The sequence below is a fragment of the Trichomycterus rosablanca genome, chromosome 18 (genome assembly GCF_030014385.1).
Source record: "Trichomycterus rosablanca isolate fTriRos1 chromosome 18, fTriRos1.hap1, whole genome shotgun sequence".
Classification (NCBI taxonomy): domain Eukaryota; kingdom Metazoa; phylum Chordata; class Actinopteri; order Siluriformes; family Trichomycteridae; genus Trichomycterus; species Trichomycterus rosablanca.
In genome coordinates, this window is record NC_086005.1 from 12,151,190 (window position 1) to 12,171,738 (window position 20,549).

Here is a 20,549-nt window from a genome sequence, read left to right on the forward strand (position 1 = left end):
TAGTTATTATTTGGGTGGTGGGTCATTCTCAGCACTGCAGTAAAACTGACATGGTGGTGGTGTGTTAGTGTGTGTTGTGCTGATATGAGTGGATAAGACACAGCACTCACAGTCACTGCTGGACTGAGAATAGTCCACCAACCAAAAATATTCAGCCAATGGTGCCCCGTGGGCAGCGTCTTGTGACCACTGATGAAGGTCTAGAAGATGACCAACTCAAACGGCAGCAATAGATGAGTGATCGTCTCTGACTTTACATCTACAAGGTGGACCAACTAGGTAGGAGTGTCTAATAGAGTGGACAGTGAGTGGACACAGTATTTATAAACTTCAGCAGCGCTGCTGTGTCTGATTCACTCATACCAGAACAACACACACTAACACACCACCACCATGTCATTGTCACTGCAGTGCTAAGAATGATCCTAAATAATCACCTAAATAATACCTGCTCTGTGGTGGTCCTGGCCATTGAAGAACAGGTTGAAAGCAGGCTAGAAAAAAAGCATGTAGAAAAATAGATGGACTATAGTCAGTAATTGTAGAACTACAAAGTGTGTACCTATATGGTAAGTGGAGCTGATAAAATGGACAGTGAGTGTAGAAACAAGGAGGTGGTTTTAATGTTATGGCTGATTAGTGTAGATTGACTTAGTAGAGCAAGTCAGTGATGTCCAAACTTTGGCTCGCAGGCCATTTGTAGGTATTTTTAATTGATATTTTTTTCACTGAGTTCAGAGGGAAGTGTATATGTTGAATTTAAAGAAGTACAATAATCTTCCCATTATGATTATAAACTGGTGGGTAAAACTGGCAAAATCTTAGTTTACACAACTCGGTCAATGATAGATCATTAGTCACCCAAATAAAAAGAAAGTGTAATTGTTAGTAAGCAGGTAAGTCTATTATATTTTTATTTGTTATATTACAAGAGTTTGTGGCCTGTGTTTGCATAGTTTTTACTCCATCTGACCCCAAACAAGAAAGGTTTGAGCACCCCTGGAGTAAGTGAATATTACCTGCAGTACACACAGATTCAGAATAAGGACCTGCAGTTGTGTGCATCAACACTAACTGCTGCTCCACTGTACAATCCAAAGATAAACTATACAACTTGTAAAAGTCAGTTTACAAATATATTATGATGGCAACATATTGATGTAACTATAAATAAAATAGTTATTACAGTATAAAAGTATTGAGAAATGTAATAAAGCACACCAGTATCCACAACCTGAAAAGTGAAAAAGCATCTGTAAAATGTAGAAATGTAGGCATGAAATAAAGGAAATAAATACATCAAGTTGGTGTGGCATTGTCAGGAGAAATCTCTGGAGTGCAAAGTGGCAGTAGTTACCTGAAGTTGTCTGAAAATTTTGACACTCAATTTATCAGTGTTCTACTGACCACTCGTCAAACAGGGCGCACATGAGGCAGAGGTGCCAGCTGTCTGATGCATGAGTGGCCCGTTCTTGAAATAGGGAGAGAAAATGGATCAGTGTTTAGGGCGCACACACCCAACAGGAATATAAAAACTGAGCTAAATTAGATGAGCAACACTTTGCTCTGTGTGCCAGGGATGAAAATATACTGCTCACATCAAACCATCTGCTTATCACTGCAGTACAGCTGATCATAAAGCAATGAAGCAAAGAAAATGGAATGAGGTGGGGAAAAAAGTCTGCCCTAACAAAAGAAAGAAAAAGAAGCTTTAAGTCAACAAACAAAATGACACAGGCTCTCAAGAAAATGACCAATCCAATCTTCAATGACTACAGTTCCGCAAGTGCTGAAAGCAGTAAAAAGCAGAAGCTTGGTAAAGCCATTAGACCATGATATGCTCTTATTAAAAATAGTGGCAGAATTTGAATACAAAGCATGCAATGGGTTTTTATGTTGCATCCAAAAAGTCAAGCTGTCACATTACTGCTTACATAAAAGAGAGTCAGACAAAACATTAAAAATTTTGGGTTCACACTGTCTGTAATGAAGTCAAAGCAAATAAAACTGCATTTTAAATTAGCATTTTCCATACTGTCCCAATTTTGTCTGATTTGGTGTTGTAAATACAGCCATAACATTAAAACCACCTCATTGTTTCTACACTCATAGTCCAGTTCATCAGCTCCACTTACCATATAGAAGCACCTAGTAGTTCTACAATTACTGACTGTAGTCCATTTGTTTCTCTGCATGCTTTGTTAGCCCCCTTTCATGCTATTCTTCAATGGTCAGGACTCTCCCAGGACCACTACAGAGCAGGTGGTGTGTTAGTGTGTGTTGTGCTGGTATGAGTGGATAAGACACAGCAGCGCTGCTGAAGTTTTTAAACACCTCACTGTCACTGCTGGACTGAGAATAGTCCACCAACCAAAAAAAATATCCAGCCAACAGTGCTCCATAGGCAGCGTCCTGTGACCACTGATGAAAGTCTAGAAAATGACCAACTCAAACAGCAGCAATAGATGAGCGAACGTCTCTGACTTCACATCTACAAGGTGGACCAACTAGGCAGGAGTGTCTAATATAGTGGACAGTGAGTGGACATGGTATTTAAAAACTCCAGCAGAGCTGCTGTGTCTGATCCATTCATACCAGCATAACACACACTAACACACCACCACCATGTTAGTGTTAGTGTTACTGCAGTGCTGAGAATGATCCACCACCTAAATAATACCTGCTCTGTGGTGGTCCTGACCATTGAAGAACAGGGTAAAAGCAGGCTGAAAAGTATGTAGAGAAACAGATGGACTAGAGTCAATAATTGTAGAACTTCAAAGTGCTCCTATATGTGAAGTGGAGCTGATAAAATGGACAGTGAGTGTAGAAACAAGGAGGTGGTTTTAATGTTATTGCTGATCATGTATATTATGCACTGGTATTTATTTCACTTCTTTTGACTTCTCACATACTTAGAGGTCACCACAACTAATCATTCTGGTCCTCTTACCTGATTTTCACAGTTTTTACACTGGATGCCCTTTCTGACACAACCCTCCTTTTTTATCTGCGGTCGAGACCGGCACCGAGTGCACAGACAAGTGCGCTCCAAAATGGCTAGAATGTTCAACCATATCGCCCCCACTCCACCAGACACCATCAATCATGACTGTGAAGATGCACGACCAGTTGATAATAGTGCTGAGATTTGAGCACCATATTTTACTGCTGTGCCATATCAAATATTAAAAAAGGGGTTAAATACTTTTAGGGGAGTATTAACCCCTATAGCAATTTTCTCATTATCAGATTAGAACAGCCTTCAGACAGACAGGTGATGTTTGTGTCCAATTAAGAGACAAACCTGTTTAATTATTTCCTCAGCCCTGTTACCTTCTACAATCGCACCAAATGTTTGTTGTGATTTTAAATCTGAGCTGAAACAGCCTAGTCAAGAATATTTCCACAAGATAGAAGAAACAGCCATTTTTTATGCAGATGTCAGTCTATAAACAAATAGACATAAAACAGTCAGTATTTAGAGGCTTTTAGTACTTTAGTTCTTTCAAAATATTTCAATGACAGAAGGCAACAACACATAGAAATGCATCATTAACCTTTTCTAACAAAAATACAAACTTAATAAACAATCAAATAAGTGGCATTAAGTAATTCAAACATAAATCCATATTTTTTTACTACTCAGGAATTTACTTAACAACCTAAAATCAGAAGATATTCACAAACACCGGAAGTTAGACATATTTCATACCAGCAGCACACAAAGAAGGTTTCTTAATCAATAACATTGCAAATTATCAGAGCAAAGAAGACGACTCCCCACACCAAGTGCTATTCTGTAGAATGCATTTTGTTTTCAGACAGCCTGCACATTAGCTCACCAGCATAACACCAACAGGCTGGTCCACATTCTATTTCAGATTCCCCATCTTACGGGAAAAGATGTGCAAAATAATAGGACAAAAGGAAAGAGTGACAATGCAGCATTAAGGAATGGAAAGCACAGCAAGCATAGAAAAATGCTTAATCCTAAATAATTCTCAAAAATAATTAAATAAATAAATAACAAAAGCCTGTGCTGTCATTCAAGTGTGTTAGTAGTTAGTAAAGACTCTTAGATTTAAGCATCATGAAATTAAATTCTATGCTAGAAGTCACACTGGATAATTTGTGCTAACAGAAGAAAAAAAAGCAATTTACAACACAATCAATTTATAGGCCAAAAGCATTTGGATATGTGACAGGAATGTAAACATTGATAATGGCATAAATGTCCATTACAGCACCTGAGTGTGCAGAGAGCAGAAGACAGACAGAGCAGACGTGAGGCAGTAGAATGTAGGTTTCACAATCAGTGGCTGTCCAACCACGAGCAAAGCCCACGCTCCACCAACATGCCATTCACCGAAACCATCTAGAAGAGCAGACAAGGAATTGTGGTTAACAGTTTGAACAATGTAACATTTAACATGCACTGATATCTACACAACAAGTGATTGTTCTGATCACCAGGATCTTAGATTTACTCACTTCACTTGCAAGTTCAACAATGATCCAATTTTAATATATTTATGCTTTTTAGTAAAAGCTACAAAATTATAGTCATGTCAGAGAAACAGATGGCAGTTATGTTATCATTTACATTAACATTTTTGGCATTTAGCAGACGCTTTTATCCTTACAGGGGCGGCATTCTGGTTAAGTGGGTAGCACTGTCGCCTCACAGCAAGAAGGTCCTGGGTTCGATCCCCAGGTGGGGTGGTCCGGGTCCTTTTTGTGTGGAGTTTGCATGTTCTCCCTGTGTCCATGTGGGTTTCCTCCAGGTGCTCCGTTTTCCTTCCACAGTCCAAAGCCATGCAAGTGAGGTGAATTGGAGCCACTAAATTGTTCATGACTGTGTTTGATATAACCTTGTGAACTGATGAACCTTGTGTAATGAGTAACTACCGTTCCTGTCATGAATGTAACCAAAAGTGTAAAACATGACGTTAAAATCCTAATAAACAAAAAACTTATCATTACAGTACTGACAGTATACTGTCTATGCAAATGAGGGTTAAGTTCCTTGCTTAAGGGCCCAAAAGTGGCAACATGGCAATGATGGGGCTTGAACCAGCAACCTTTTGATTACTAGTCCAGTACATTAACCACAAGGTTACAACTATCCCTCCAGCACATGTGGTAATTGAACAACATTAATATTATTATACATTATTATGTTGGTTCAATTAAAAAGAGTGTTGCATGTATTTTCTCTGCATAAGCTTAAAAACTGCTGGTCAAATAGATGGGTGCCCACACAGTATGGTACTCTGTATGCAATATGGCTCTAAGCTTCATACAGTTTCCCCACAGACACCTCCTCCCTCTTCCCACACTTGCACAGGGGCCCAGACCAGTCCTGGAGAGCACATATTGCAGAAGCAGTGGGAAGAATACCTGTCCAACCTGCCCACCATAAACACGGCAATATATATAAATATAAATATATAAATAAAGATATTTTTGTTTGTTTATTAGGAGTTTAACGTCATGTTTTACACTTTTGGTTACATTCATGACAGGAAACGGTAGTTACTCATTACACAAGGTTCAGTTCACAAGGTTATATTGACAATTTTGTATCTCCAATTCACCTCACTTGCATGTCTTTGGACTGTGGGAGGAAACCGGAGCACCCGGAGTAAACCCACGCAGACACGGGGAGAACATGCAAACTCTACACAGAAAGGACCCGGACCGCCCCACCTGGGGATCGGCAATATGCAATATGTTAACTTCAGCAAATAAACAGTAATTGTGCATTAAAAAATGTAGAATTCTGTTTCTCTGAAAATGTTAACTTTTGTCCTGATAAACACCACAGCTCATTGATATTGATGTTGTAAATTAACATGATTAATACACACCTTCTCTCCTGCAGGTCTCCACAAATGCACTAAGGGCAGTCCACCCTGACTGCCAGTCACCTAGGAACAGAAGATTAATAGTGTACTTTAATTCCTGGAAATGATTACAGAGCACACACCTTACAACACAAACTTACAGGTACATCTAGACAAAACTCAATGTAAGAATGTGCTGATATTACATGTTCTATTACAGTAAAGGCCACATTTATTTATATAGCACCTTTCCTATGCTCAAGCATGCTTTATAATCAATCATACAATCAAACAAAGTATAGATGGAACAAGGAAAATGTGCTAAAAACAAGAAGGTATTTAACAGAGATGCAAATAGAGAAACAGAAGAGATATCACAGATAGACTCAAGAAGATTATTCCATAATTTGGGAGCTACCACACTGAATAATCAACCACCCATCAAGGTCAGTTAAAACTTCGAACATCTGCGATCTTAATGTACGATATGCAACATGTAAATGTACAAGCTCAACCAGGTAGTTAGCAGTCAGGCTGTGCAGAGCTTTTTATGTAATGAGAAAAACCTTGTACTAAATACAAAATATAACAGCTAATCAGTAAAGACTCTGATGGATAGGGGTGATGTGGTCAGTGTGTTTCTATTATACAGTGATACGACCACATTCCTAATATTGTGTTGGTCCCCCTTTTGCTGCCAAAACAACCCTGACCCATCAAGGCATGGACTCCTCTAGACCCCTGAAGGTGTGCTGCGGTATCTGGCACCAAGATGTTAGCAGCAGATCCTTTAATTCCGGCAAGTTGTGAGGTGGGGACTCCATGGATCGGACTTGTTTGATCAGCACATCCCACAGACGCTCGATTGGATTGAGATCTGGGGAATTTGGAGGCCAAGTCAACACCTCAAACCTCAAACATCATTTTTGCTTTATGTCATGGTGCATCATAATGCTGAAAGAGGCCAAAGTCATCAGGGAATACCGTTTCCATGAAAGAGAGTACATGGTCTTGCGCAATGCTTAGGTACAGTGTATCACAAAAGTGAGTACACCCCTCACATTTCTGCAAATATTTCATTATATCTTTTCATGGGACAACACTATAGACATGAAACTTGGATATAACTTAGAGTAGTCAGTGTACAGCTTGTATAGCAGTGTAGATTTACTGTCTTCTGAAAATAACTCAACACACAGCCATTAATGTCTAAATAGCTGGCAACATAAGTGAGTACACCCCACAGTGAACATGTCCAAATTGTGCCCAAATGTGTCATTGTCCCTCCCTGGTGTCATGTGTCAAGGTCCCAGGTGTAAATGGGGAGCAGGGCTGTTAAATTTGGTGTTTTGGGTACAATTCTCTCATACTGGCCACTGGATATTCAACATGGCACCTCATGGCAAAGAATTCTCTGAGGATGTGAGAAATAGAATTGTTGCTCTCCACAAAGATGGCCTGGGCTATAAAAAGATTGCTAACACCCTGAAACTGAGCTACAGCATGGTGGCCAAGGTCATACAGCGGTTTTCCAGGACAGGTTCCACTCGGAACAGGCTTCGCCAGGGTCGACCAAAGAAGTTGAGTCCACGTGTTCGGCGTCATATCCAGAGGTTGGCTTTAAAAAATAGACACATGAGTGCTGCCAGCATTGCTGCAGAGGTTGAAGACTTGGGAGGTCAGCCTGTCAGTGCTCAGACCATACGCCGCACACTGCATCAACTCGGTCTGCATGGTCGTCATCCCAGAAGGAAGCTGACGCACAAGAAAGCCCGCAAACAGTTTGCTGAAGACAAGCAGTCCAAGAACATGGATTACTGGAATGCCCTGTGGTCTGACGAGACCAAGATAAACTTGTTTGGCTCAGAAGGTGTCCAGCATGTGTGGCGGTGCCCTGGTGAGAAGTACCAAGACAACTGTACCTTGCCTACAGTCAAGCATGGTGGTGGTAGCATCATGGTATTGGGCTGCATGAGTGTTGCTGGCACTGGGGAGCTGCAGTTCATTGAGGGAAACATGAATTCCAACATGTACTGTGACATTCTGAAACAGAGCATGATCCCCTCCCTTCGAAAACTGGGCCTCATGGCAGTTTTCCAACAGGATAACGACCCCAAACACAACCTCCAAGATGACAACTGCCTTGCTGAGGAAGCTGAAGGTAAAGGTGATGGACTAAACCTAATTGAGCACCTGTGTCGCATCCTCAAGTGGAAGGTGGAGGAGTTCAAGGTGTCTAACATCCACCAGCTCCGTGATGTCATCATGGAGGAGTGGAAGAGGATTCCAGTAGCAACCTGTGCAGCTCTGGTGAATTCCATGCCCAGGAGGGTTAAGGCAGTGCTGGATAATAATGGTGGTCACACAAAATATTGACACTTTGGGCACAATTTGGACATGTTCACTGTGGGGTGTACTCACTTATGTTGCCAGCCATTTAGACATTAATGGCTGTGTGTTGAGTTATTTTCAGAAGACAGTAAATCTACACTGCTATACAAGTTGTACACTGACTACTCTAAGTTATATCCAAGTTTCATGTCTATAGTGTTGTCCCATGAAAAGATATAATGAAATATTTGCAGAAATGTGAGGGGTGTACTCACTTTTGTGATACACTGTAGGTGGTACGTGTCAAAGTAACATCCACATGGACGGTAGGACCCAAGGTTTCCGAGCAGAACATTGCCCAAAGCATCACACTGCCTCTGCCGGCTTGCCTTCTTCACATAGTGCATCCTGGTGCCATGTGTTCCCCAGGTAAGCGACGCACCCGGCCATCCACGTGATGTAAAAGAAAACATGATTCATCAGACCAGGCCACCTTCTTCTATTGCTCTGTGGTCCAGTTCCAATGCTCATGTGCCCATGTAGCTCGTCTGTTGGATCAGACCACACAGGTCAGCCTTCGCTCCCCACATGCATCAATGAGCCTTGGCCGCCCATGACCCTGTCGCCGATTTACCACTGTTCCTTCCTTGGACCACTTTTGATAGATACTGACCACTACAGACTGGGAACACCCCACAAGAGCTGCAGTTTTGGAGATGCTGCCTTGCAACCTGTATGGACTATTTATTAATGTATAAACATCCACACAGCCTCATTCTAAGGTCGGAGGAATAATAATGGAATCAATAATGAATCTCACTACATTTTGCATCAAGTATGAATAATCATTGCTAAATAAAGTGAGTACAATCACTTAAATGGTAACATTTTATAGAATTGATTGAGAGAACAAGTTCCAAAATAAAAAGATTTCTCACCTTTATGATTAAAGAAACTCCTTGTGTTAATTCCTCAAGAGCTTCTTTGGCCTCAAATGAAAACTCTGTCTTCCCTAAGAAAAAATCAGAACTTTGAGGCAGTGACTGAGTTGATTGTCTGACTAATAGATGGCAATGTAAATGGTAAATGGTACTGTCCTTAAAATCTTACAAAGTGTTATGAAAAACTCATATTAAATCACACCTGGTAAAGGTGCAATTTTTTCCAGCATAACTTCAGTGGCTTGGAAAGGCAATGTCACAAAGTCTGATCTGCGAAACCAATCAAGTGTTAATAAAAAAGTTACCACTTTGTATGACAAAAAAAAACATTAAAGAAAAGCTAACCTGATCTGCCTAAGAGAACTGAGGTTAACAGTCATGTAGCCTCCATAGTCCACATATCTGATTTGTACAGTATTGGAATCTGTATAATGCTGGATAATCTGAGCCCTCCACCAGCCTCCATCAGCAGAGGGGGTTGCACATAAAACACCAGCTGCAACAGAAGCAGAGATGACTCAGAATTAATTCTCGTACATGTGTAGCAGAGTGACAAGAAGGTCTCAACAAAAGTACTTGTAAAGCAGGACTGATAATATATGTAGCCGCAGTACTTAGTTGACTCTGACCCACTATACTCAGTGTTAGTTTATTGATGTCTAATCCTTAAAGACCCTCTTTTACAAATGCTTCATATAATTTGTCAGCAGTTAATATTGTAGGGTTTTGTTGGCTTAAACGCCTCTCTATGCTCCCATTCATATAGACACAAGATGCCTGTTGACAGTGGAAATATAACTTCGCATGGTGGTGAGGTGAGGGCTTTGTGACAGTAACAAATGTGTAAATGTGTGTGTATGTTTCAAACCTGCTGAATGGAAGCAGATACAGCAATGCTAACTGAACTAGTAATTGCTTAACCTGCTTGCCAAATAAGTACTTAGTAGTGTAATTATTTTTAAATACTAATAAGTACAATAGTATATAGTTGTTGTTGAGTGGTTGTTATCATTTTCTTTAACCACCTTAACACAGAGCGATATACCCTGGAAAGGTCACCAGTCCATTGCAAGGCTTCGGCTATGCATTACTGGTTTAACGTGGGTTGCTATATGTGTGTCCAACAAACTCATGCAGCAGGTTTTAAATGCCACACACACACATTCACAAACCTTCACCTCACCTCAATGTGAAGTCCTTTAAACCAAAGAAAAATCTGACAGTATTGGACTTGTTCTTAGCAGATCATCAATTAAGATGATTTTTTATAGATGGTGCCCTGACCAAGGTATTTCTATAAAAATATGAAAGCCCATAGCTGCTTAATGGCTTAATTTCATAGTTGTTTTTAAATCCTGCTTTAATACCCAAATTTGTAATTTAAGCGATCCCAAAATTGCTCAATATGTTGACAATATAGCAGCTGTATCAAATCTTAGGCTTTTGAGGGAGGATTGACTCAACTCCCTGTTTTTTTTTTTTATTTATAAATATATAAACACATTTATTACACCACTAATAAAATGTTTTATTGACAAATATATGATTAACTGTGTATATTATGATATATTCATCATGTTGCCCACTCCTAGTAATGCAGGAAGCTTTGTGAAACAGTGTGTGTGAAAATGGTAACAGACTAAAGGTGAGAAATCCAAAGGGCCATGCAAGAAGAAAAAACAAGTCAAGGCCTGTAAGCAGTGTGTGTGGGTGAAACATGCTTGTCAGCAGTGTGTACCTTCCACCAGAGGAGGCAGACTAGGGCATCCTGGATGGGAGTAGCAGAAGAGCATCTGTTCGTGAAGGCTGCAAAGGGCATAATAGCTGGGGTGTGTGTGCTGCTGAACAAACAGGCCGTTTGCAGTCTCCACCCGAGACACAATCACCTCCACATTTCTGTCCTGAGGAAGCAGCATCTAAAGTCAAACATTCACACATGGCCCTCAGTGTCTAATCCAGATTACCAAAACAACAAAGTTAGCGATTTATTGGTTACACCTGCTAGGTACCCCTGCTAGGTACCCCTACTATACAGTCCCTGACAGAAGTTCTGTCGCTCATCCATGTTGTGGAAACAAAAGCTTATAACCTGACTTTAAATTCATCCATTGGTTTTAGAAATGACTCATATGAAAGCTGAAACCCTCCCAAATGAGGTTGAATTTACGAAAATAAATTTGCTTCACTGCAGAAATATTGATCATTTAATGAACACAGAAAGGTCAGATTTTGGCAAGACAAAAGTTTTGTCGCCCACAGAAAGTAATGTGAAAATCAAACAAATAATTTACTTCAAATACAAAGATATGTTTCATAACATTGGTGAATGAAGTTGTGGTGCTATTAGAGTCATATTTAATATTTTGTGTGACTTCCATGAGCTTTAAGGACTGCATCCATGCGGTTCGACAATGATTCATACAATTTATTGATGAAGTCATCAGGAATAGCAAAGAATGCAGTCTTACATGCCTCCCAGAGTTCATCAAGATTCTTTGGTTTTGTCTTCCAAGCTTCCTCTTTCATCCTACCCCAAACATGCTCAATGATGTTCATGTCTGATGACTGGGCTGGCCAGTCCTGGAGCACCTTGATCTTCTTCGCCTTGAGGAACTTTGATGTAGAGATGGATGTATGAGATGGAGCACCATCCTGCTGCAAAATTTGACCCCTTTTATGATTGGGAATGTAAGAGGTAGCTAATACTTCTTGATATTTTAGGCTATTGATATTGCCTTCCACCTTGAAAATGTTTCGCACACCCCCATACTGAATGTAACCCCAGACCATGATCTTTCCACCACCAAACTTAACAGTTTTCTGGGTGAATCTTGGATCCATACGGGCTCCAGTAGGTCTCCTGCAGTATTTGCGGCGGCTGTGGTGTAATTCAACTGAAGATTCATCTGAGAAATCCACCTTCTGCCACTTTTCCAGCGTCCATCCGTTTAGCAGGCTGTGGGCCTTGGCAAATGCCACATGGTTTTTTAATTGCCTTTTGTTTAGTGCTGGCTTCTGGGCACTGATTCGACCATGGAGGCCATTTCGAGACAGAATCCTACAAACTGTTCTAGTTGACACAGGGACTTGAGGTGACCAGGCCTGGTGGAGCTCTGCTGCAGTGGAAGAGGGGATGGCTTTGGATTTTCTAACCAACAAACATTCCTCCTTAGCAGTTGTCTTGCGGGGTCTGCCGGACCTGGGCTTGTCAAAAACATCTCCAGTCTCTTCAAATCTTTTTTTAATTCTTTGTACTTGACGCTGAGACACATTAAAGGTGCCAGCCACCTCTGCAGTGGATCTGGTCTTCAGCCTCTTGATAATCAAGGCTTTGGTCGCAGGGTGGATTTTTGGCATGTTGTCAGAGGTGAAGTTGCAGTTCAAGTGAAGGTCTGGGGTGCTGGGGTTTTTTTTATACACACCCACTAATTAACCGATCAATTAGTGAGCACAGGTGAGGCTGTAAACTAGGATTGGGTGCATTATATGACAAGGCGACAAAACTTTTGTCTTGCCAAAATCTGACCTTTCTGTGTTCATTAAATGATCAATATTTCTGCAGTGAAGCAAATTTATTTTCGTAAATTAAACCTCATTTGGGAGGGTTTCACCTTTCATATGAGTCATTTCCAAAACCAATGGATGAATTTAAAGTCAGGTTATAAGCTTTTGTTTCCACAACATGGATAAGCGACAGAACTTCTGTCAGGGACTGTATAAGTATACTGCTAAGGTATTCTGAACCTTTAAAAAAAGAACTTGAGTACTCTGATCTGTTTGTGTGGTTATTTACTCCAGTGTTGTTGTGTTCAGGCTGCTTACTGTTTAATGTCAGTATTTATAGCAGGCATTAAGAAGCCAAATGGGAAAAGAAACTACTTGTAGATCTGGTCTTTCTACCAAGCTCATTTACCAAAAGTTGTAATGTTGCCAGAAGCACAAAAAAACAACAACTTGAGACTGGTGTGTTAATGCTAACCGTAGTGAACAATATGCCATTCAAATTTACTGTTTAGCACTGATGAAACACAGAGCCTGACCAGTGACTCCAAAATGGATCGGTTGGCTGCAGAGAGACCATGCAAGCAAGGTGTAGTCATTATTTGATCAAAGAAAATGTTTTGAATTCGACACTCAGTAAAACACTGCCAGGTTTGGTTTGACAGTGTGGCACAATCTCAGCTATGCAGTTTCTTGCTCAGACACATCTACTGACTGATACTTCCTGTTATTTTTATGCAGTCAGTTCTCTGTCACTTGTTTCCCCTCACTGAACATAACTTTAAAATAGATTGACCTAAATTTTCTGAATGAGTTATGAAATGTGTCAAGCTGACAGTAAGTGTGCATGTGCCTCATTTACAGGCCTTATCAGTTCATTCGGATCACAGCCCATCCATTTTCCAATGCCAAGTAATTGCCTATAATGTGCTAAGATGTAGCCAACAGGTGTAGGTAGAAACTGGGCATACAAGTAAATACAAATGCTCAGATATCCATGTGTATACACTATTGGCCAAGATGGACACAGAAGCTTCTTACCCAGTAAGTCAGGGGAAAAGAAGAGAGGGTTGCCGGCTGCAGGCTGCTGTGACGGTTGCTCAGATCCAGATCTTTAAACTTTTTCCTGATCATTGCCAGTGCGTTTTCTACCTGCACCTCAGACCCTAAAAGCAACAACCCAGCATTTAAGGCGAGATACTGCCACTCAGTGGATAACAAATGCAATGACTAGCTTTCTCTACAGGCTACTATAATTGGGAGGCAAAAAAAGATAAATTATTGGAATAGAAATTTGATTCAGAATTTAGGCACATCCTTATCTGGCTGTATGAATGTGTGTGATAAAAGGAAGCCAGACAGAAAAAATTACCTTCCTTATATATAATTTTATATCAAAATGCTTGAAAACTTCTACACTTTATCCCAGACTGTACTTTGAGGTTAAAATTTAACAATTTAACAACCCCAAATCAGAAAAAGTTGGGACAACACGGAAAATGCAAAAAAACACCTGGAATGCTGATTTATCTGACCATGATACACGTTTCCACTGTGTGATGGTCCATCCTAGATGCCTCCCAGCCCAGAGAAGTCGACGCCACTTCTGGACATGGTAGTAAAGTTTTAAGTGGCATTTGTGCATGTAACTCTGTATTGTAGTGCTTGACAAAGGTTTGCCAAAGTAATCCCTCACCCATGTGGTTATATCAGCTATTGTTGAGTGGAGGTTCTTGATGCAGTGCAGTCTGAGGGATCAAAGATCACGGGTGTTCAGCTTAAACTTGCGCCCTTGGCCTTTACGCACTGAAATTCCTCCCAATTCCTTGAATCGTTTAATGATATTATGCACTGTTTTTAAACATTTCAATAATTTCCTCACGCATTTGTTGACAAACTGGAGATCCTCTGACCATCTTTGCTCATCAAAGACTCAGCCTTTCCTGGATGCTACTTTTTCACCAAACCATGATTACAATCACCTGTTGACATCACCTGGTTGGAATCACATCATTATTTAGTTTCTTCATCTCATTACTAGCCCCAAATTGACCCCATGCCAACTTTTTTTTGGAATGTGTTGTAGGCCTGAAATGCAGGAATGGAGGTATATTAACAAATGAAATGAAGTTGACCAGACAAAACATGAAATATCTCAGGTTCGTCCTGTCTGCAATCAAATAAAAGTCAAAGTAAATGTAATGAACACTGCATTTTTATTTTATATGCATTTTCCATACTGTCCCAACTTTTTCTGATTTGGGGTTGTAGATACCTGTAATTATAATTGGGCACAACACAAGCACATCTGTACTTGCAAAGGCAGTGCTTTGGTTGCCGTGATATGGTAAGATGTAATTTGATCAAGTAATCTGTATGTGCAAATGAAACTGACTCATTACTGAACTTAAAAAGAGAACATGATTTTGTTTCTGTTCTATTAAATACACATATTTTACAGCAATGTATTTAAACCACAACACAACCCCACTTCCTGCATACTGGGCTTAATGTTCTTTCTAACAGAAATCAAAATATCTTAATATGTAAGCAGCAAAATTATAAAATAAAAAATAAAATAAAGCTCTGAAAAAAAAATCTCACATCTTCCAATAATTTCACAAAATGTGTGAAAGTCCATCTTTTAAAACCGATAAATTAAACAATATGTAAACACAAATACAAACTCACCCTCTATATGGCAGATCTGAAAGTCATGGGTGTAAGGCAGAGTAGACACATAGATCTTCGCACCAGAATTTTGCTTCAGGAAGCCAATATGTTTTCCTTGCTTTCCAATTAATCTCCCAACAAGGTGCTGCCAAAACAAGGTTTCCACACCATTAATACAACAGTAACTGAAATGTACACCATACTGAATGTCAGCTCAATTAAAGAGTCTGGCAATGCTACATCTACACTTACAAATTCAAAGACTTCTGTTTCATTTAAAACATCTGTTTTATGTTTATCCTAACACTTCAGCAGGCACTACACAATGCATAAACAAATCACCCTAACCGAAGCTCGTTTGCGGCTAAAATTGTAGGTAAAATGCACAAAGACCACTCATTAATCAAATGTTCAAGGTCTTCTGTTCTGCTCCAGGGTTCTTTCAGTGTCTGCATGGGTTTCCTTCCACCCCAGTTTGTGGATTTGCTAGTGGTGCCATAATGAACTGGTGCTCTGTTGAGGCTGTATTACTGCATTACTCATTAGGATGACGTGGATTCTAAAAAACACTGCTATAAGGCACTGCCAGTTAAGTACATAAGCTGAGCTTAAAAATTTCAGACCTATATCTAAACTCCTGTTTTTATCAAAAAAATTTGAGAAAGTGGTAGCTTACCAGCTCTCTGCTGTTCTGGAGAAATATAATATTTATGATAAGTATCAGTCAGGATTTCGAAAGGGGCACTCAACGGAGACCGCTCTTTTGAGGGTTTCCAATGATTTGTTAATGTCCTCTGATGTAGGTGAATGTTCTGTTTTGGTTTTGCTTGACCTCAGCTCTGCGTTTGATACTGTAGATCATCAAATTTTAATTTTAATATTGCTTATCACTTATTTGCTGATCTATAGTTTCAAATGCTGACCTAGAGATGATTATACATGCTTTTATGTCATCTCGGATTGATTATTGCAATGCCCTGTTTTCTGCTCTTAGTGTGTCTGCTTGTGATCGGTTGCAGGCAGTAAAGAATGCTGCTGCTAGATTACTTACTAGCTCAAATAGACGATGTCACATAACCCCTCTGTTAAGATCTCTACACTGGCTTCCTGTGTAGTAAAGGATCCAGTTTAAATTTTTGACTTTTACTTATAGAGCATTGCATGATCAGGCTCCGATGTACAGTATATATTAGAGCTACTCCACCCATATATATCGGGGCGCTCTCTTAGGTCTAACAAGCTGAACTTGCTGGGAATCGCACGTTTGAGGTCAACGCTCCAAAATTATGGAACGCACTACCCTACTTTTTAAGATCCGCAGATTCTGTGGATTCTTTTAAAAAACAACTAAAGACTTATCTTTTCAAACAGGCATTTGAATGATGTACCTGGCACTGGGTTTGTTTTATTAGGTGTTTTTATTATATTTTATGTTGTGTGATATTATGTAGATGTGTGCATATTTTAAGTTATGTAATGTTTTTGGATAGCACTTTGTGATTCTTATCTGTGAAAAGTGCTATATAAATAAATGTTACTTACTTACGTATGTATATCATGGCATTTGGTAGATTTCTGGCTTACCGCTGGCACCTCTATGTCCCAAAGAGTGAGTGACGAATTCTCAGCCTGAGTGGCATGACTGCTGATAACTCTGCTCTCACTATTAGCATGACGTATGCCATTAGCACCTGTTTGAGATAACAAGGTGAGAAGATGTTCACCTTCGACATCTCACCCACAGACAGCAAAAGCTATTCGTAGTGTTATTTACAGGCTTGTGAAATACACTGATTTAAACCAAATAAACACGTTTCTCTAACATTTGCTTATAGAAAACCACAAAAAGGTGTTGCGTCCATGTGAAACTGACCCAAAAAGGCACTTTATTTATTATTTTTATACAAACCTAAATGAAATTTTACAAAGGTGAGCAAATACTAACCTTCTGAGGAGTCTGACTTTTGTGTCAAGGGTTCTCCATTTTCCCAATGCTTTAACTCATGAGTATCAGAAACTGCAGAAGTGTAAAAAGCTACCTCGGTTTCTGTGCCATCCTCAGAATGGCTCATGCTATAGCCAGAGTCCTCTCCTGTTTGACATATTGAAGGACTTTCGTCTACTGTTTTGGTAAGTATGCTAAGTGATAAACTTTTATTCTTCCTGATATCTTTCTGAAATTCAATTTGGCTATGCAGAGTTTCTTTTGGCTCCTCTTGATCTTTTACTTTTAAAATAACACCAGTTACTGTAGTCTCTTCTGTGGCATTACAGATCACATCAGTTGCTGCTGGTTTTTGTGCAGAAGGTTCTATCTCGTTGGTTTTTATTTCTGAACGACCTTTAAAAGTTGTGGTATTGTCTTCCGTCTCCATTTCTGGCTTCTCAACCACTGATGAAGACTCTTCAGCTTGTGAAACTTCCCCCTCTGGTTCTGGGCGAAGTCGTACAATTGGAGTGGAGGTGGTAATGTTGCCTTGTGAGTGTTCATGCACGACAGACAGCTCGCCCACAGAACTAACATTAGAGCAGCCGAGGTCTAGATTTTGGTCACTGTACGGACTAGAACTTGAAGAGCTATCATGTTCTTGCTTTTCTTGAAATTCCAAAGTGAAATCCATCTTAATATCTTTTTCCATTAGCAAATTATTGGCAGCAACTTCCTGATCTGCAAAGATCTCCTTCAGATTGTGCATTTTGACACCTGAGGCTTTCAACCGCTCCTCCTTCACTCTGTTACCTCTTCTCCTCTTCCTAAGGGTGTACCAGCACCAGCCAAGCAAAGCCAGTGCAGATACAGGCACCAGGGGCCTGAGAGGCGACGGCAGCATTTTTTTTACCCACTGGCACCAATTTCACCTGTCAGAGCCAGAATAAACAAAGAGAAAACAATCATGTAAATTTGATTAAGTAATGCACCAACATGCACAAACTGAAGGGTACGACAAATGGTAACTCAAATGGATGTAAACTTGCAAAAAAAGTGAGGCAAAAGCAATGCCACATTAACATAATAGTTAGTAGCACTAGTCAGAGAATTATAATGAAAAAAAATGATGTCTGCTGATGTTTAGAGGACCTGGCACCAAGGGTTTTTCAACTCGAAAGTCAAATAAGCTGTGTGGAAACCTAGAAACAAAGATTATGAATGAGAGTAGCCATAACATTAAAACCACCTCCTTGTTTCTACACTCACTGTCCATTTTATCAGCTCCACCTAAAATAAAGAAGCACTTTGTAGTTCTACAATTACTTACTGTAGTCCATCTGTTTCTCTGCATGCTTTGCTAGCCCCCTTTTATGCTGTTCTTCAATGGTCAGTACTCTCCAAGGACCACTACAGAGCAGGTATTATTTGGGTGGTGAGTCATACTCAGCACTGCAGTGACACTGACATGGTGGTGGTGTGTTGTGCTGGTATGAGTGGATAAGACACAGCAGCGCTGCTGGAGTTTTTAAACACCTCACTGTCACTGCTGGACTGAGAATAGTCCACCAACCAAATATATCCAGCTAACAGCGCCCCATGGGCAGCGTCCTGTGACCACTGATGAAGGTCTAGAAGATGACCAACTCAAATAGCAGCAATAAATGAGCAATCATCTCTGACTTTACATCTACAAGGTGGACCATCTAGGTAGAAGTGTCTAATAGAGTGGACAGTGATTGGACACGGTATTTAAAAACTCCAGCAGCGCTGCTGTATTTGATCCACTCATACCAGCACAACACACACTAGCACACCACCACCATGTCATTGTCACTGCAGTGCTGAGAATCATCCACCACCTAAATAATACCTGCTCTGTGGTGGTCCTGACCATTGAGGCTAAAAAGGTATGTAGAAAAATAGATGGACTACAGTCAGTAATTGTAGAACTACAAAGATTTTCTATATGGTAAGTGGAGCTGATAAAATGGACATTCTCTATATATCCATCTAATCTTTCTATAAGAAGGCCTGGCTTGCAATGGACATTACAGTTAATCTCAAAGCTTTGTACATAGTGGCACGGTCATGCTGGAACATTTTGTCTGTGACCAAATCAATACCTGTGGCTAAAACACTTGGACTGAGTAATCTGGATCTGTGTCCACAGATGTTTGGCCATAAAACTTACACACTAGATGATTGTCTTCTATTAAAATGCAATTGTAAGAAAATGCTTGAAATAAATATCACATTTAGCAGTTTTTTTGGACAAAAAAACTATAACATGAAAAATGAAGACCACCACAAACAAGCATGTCTATTGATATTGACTACTGATAGTAGAAAACTTGATAGTTGATAGTTTGACCACCCTGATATAAAAAAAATATAGTCAATCAAACATTAAAATCAAAGACAGTTACAAAATGTAAAGGCATTACATGCAAACTATAAATAATATAAGAAAACTACATTTACACACTCTAGTGTTTACTCTAAACAATATCTGCACTTTAAAAGCCCAAACTTGAAAAGAACAAACTTAATTTTGCATAAAAACAGGACTTTTTTTCGAATAATTTACCTTTTTTATTGAAAATCAAACGTAAGGGAGGAGAGCTTGAAAAGCCGGCACTCAGGAATGGCGTTTAAAGTTTAAAGTCGCACCACGTGTTGCCAACATAGGTCATTAACGAGGACTGAGGCCGAATCCCAAATCAATCCTTCCTCCCTTACATAGATAACTACCTAGCGAGTAAACTAACATCTATGACACTGTGTATAGTGCACTATGTATTGAAATTGGAGCCGTTTGACATTTAGCCTTAAATCTTAAAGAAACATGTAGTAATAATATAACAAAACTGCAGATACAGATACTAATTAGTTATTTACTTTATTTATGTATTTCTTTCCACTTCGTCCCAGTGGTGTAACTAGGAGCTCATGGGCCCCAGTGCAAAAAAAATTGGGCCCCCTCAACAAATGTCACACACACACACACACACACACACACACACACAGACACACACACACACACACACACACACACACACACACACAGACACACACACACACACACACACACACACACACACACATACACACACATATATATATATATATATATATACAGTGTATCACAAAAGTGAGTACACCCCTCACATTTCTGCAGATATTTAAGTATATCTTTTCATGGGACAACACTGACAAAATGACACTTTGACACAATGAAAAGTAGTTTGTGTGCAGCTTGTATAACAGTGTAAATTTATTCTTCCCTCAAAATAACTCAATATACAGCCATTAATGTCTAAACCA

At 39.8% G+C, this 20,549-nt stretch overlaps 1 protein-coding gene across 1 annotated transcript; it reads right to left on the minus strand.

Annotated features, from left to right (window-relative positions):
* Positions 1 to 3,624: 3,624 nt before the first annotated feature.
* Positions 3,625 to 19,859, minus strand: akap1a (A kinase (PRKA) anchor protein 1a). The gene is made up of 11 exons (XM_063014330.1): positions 19,813 to 19,859; positions 17,241 to 18,154; positions 16,880 to 16,986; positions 15,314 to 15,440; positions 13,664 to 13,788; positions 10,860 to 11,037; positions 9,467 to 9,617; positions 9,324 to 9,391; positions 9,119 to 9,192; positions 5,874 to 5,933; positions 3,625 to 4,378 (listed from the first exon to the last, which is right to left on the minus strand). Exons 2-11 carry the CDS (start codon positions 18,124 to 18,126, stop codon positions 4,316 to 4,318), a joined length of 1,839 nt encoding a protein of 612 aa, XP_062870400.1. The 5' UTR covers positions 18,127 to 18,154; positions 19,813 to 19,859; the 3' UTR covers positions 3,625 to 4,315.
* Between the last annotated feature and the right edge of the window lie 690 nt (positions 19,860 to 20,549).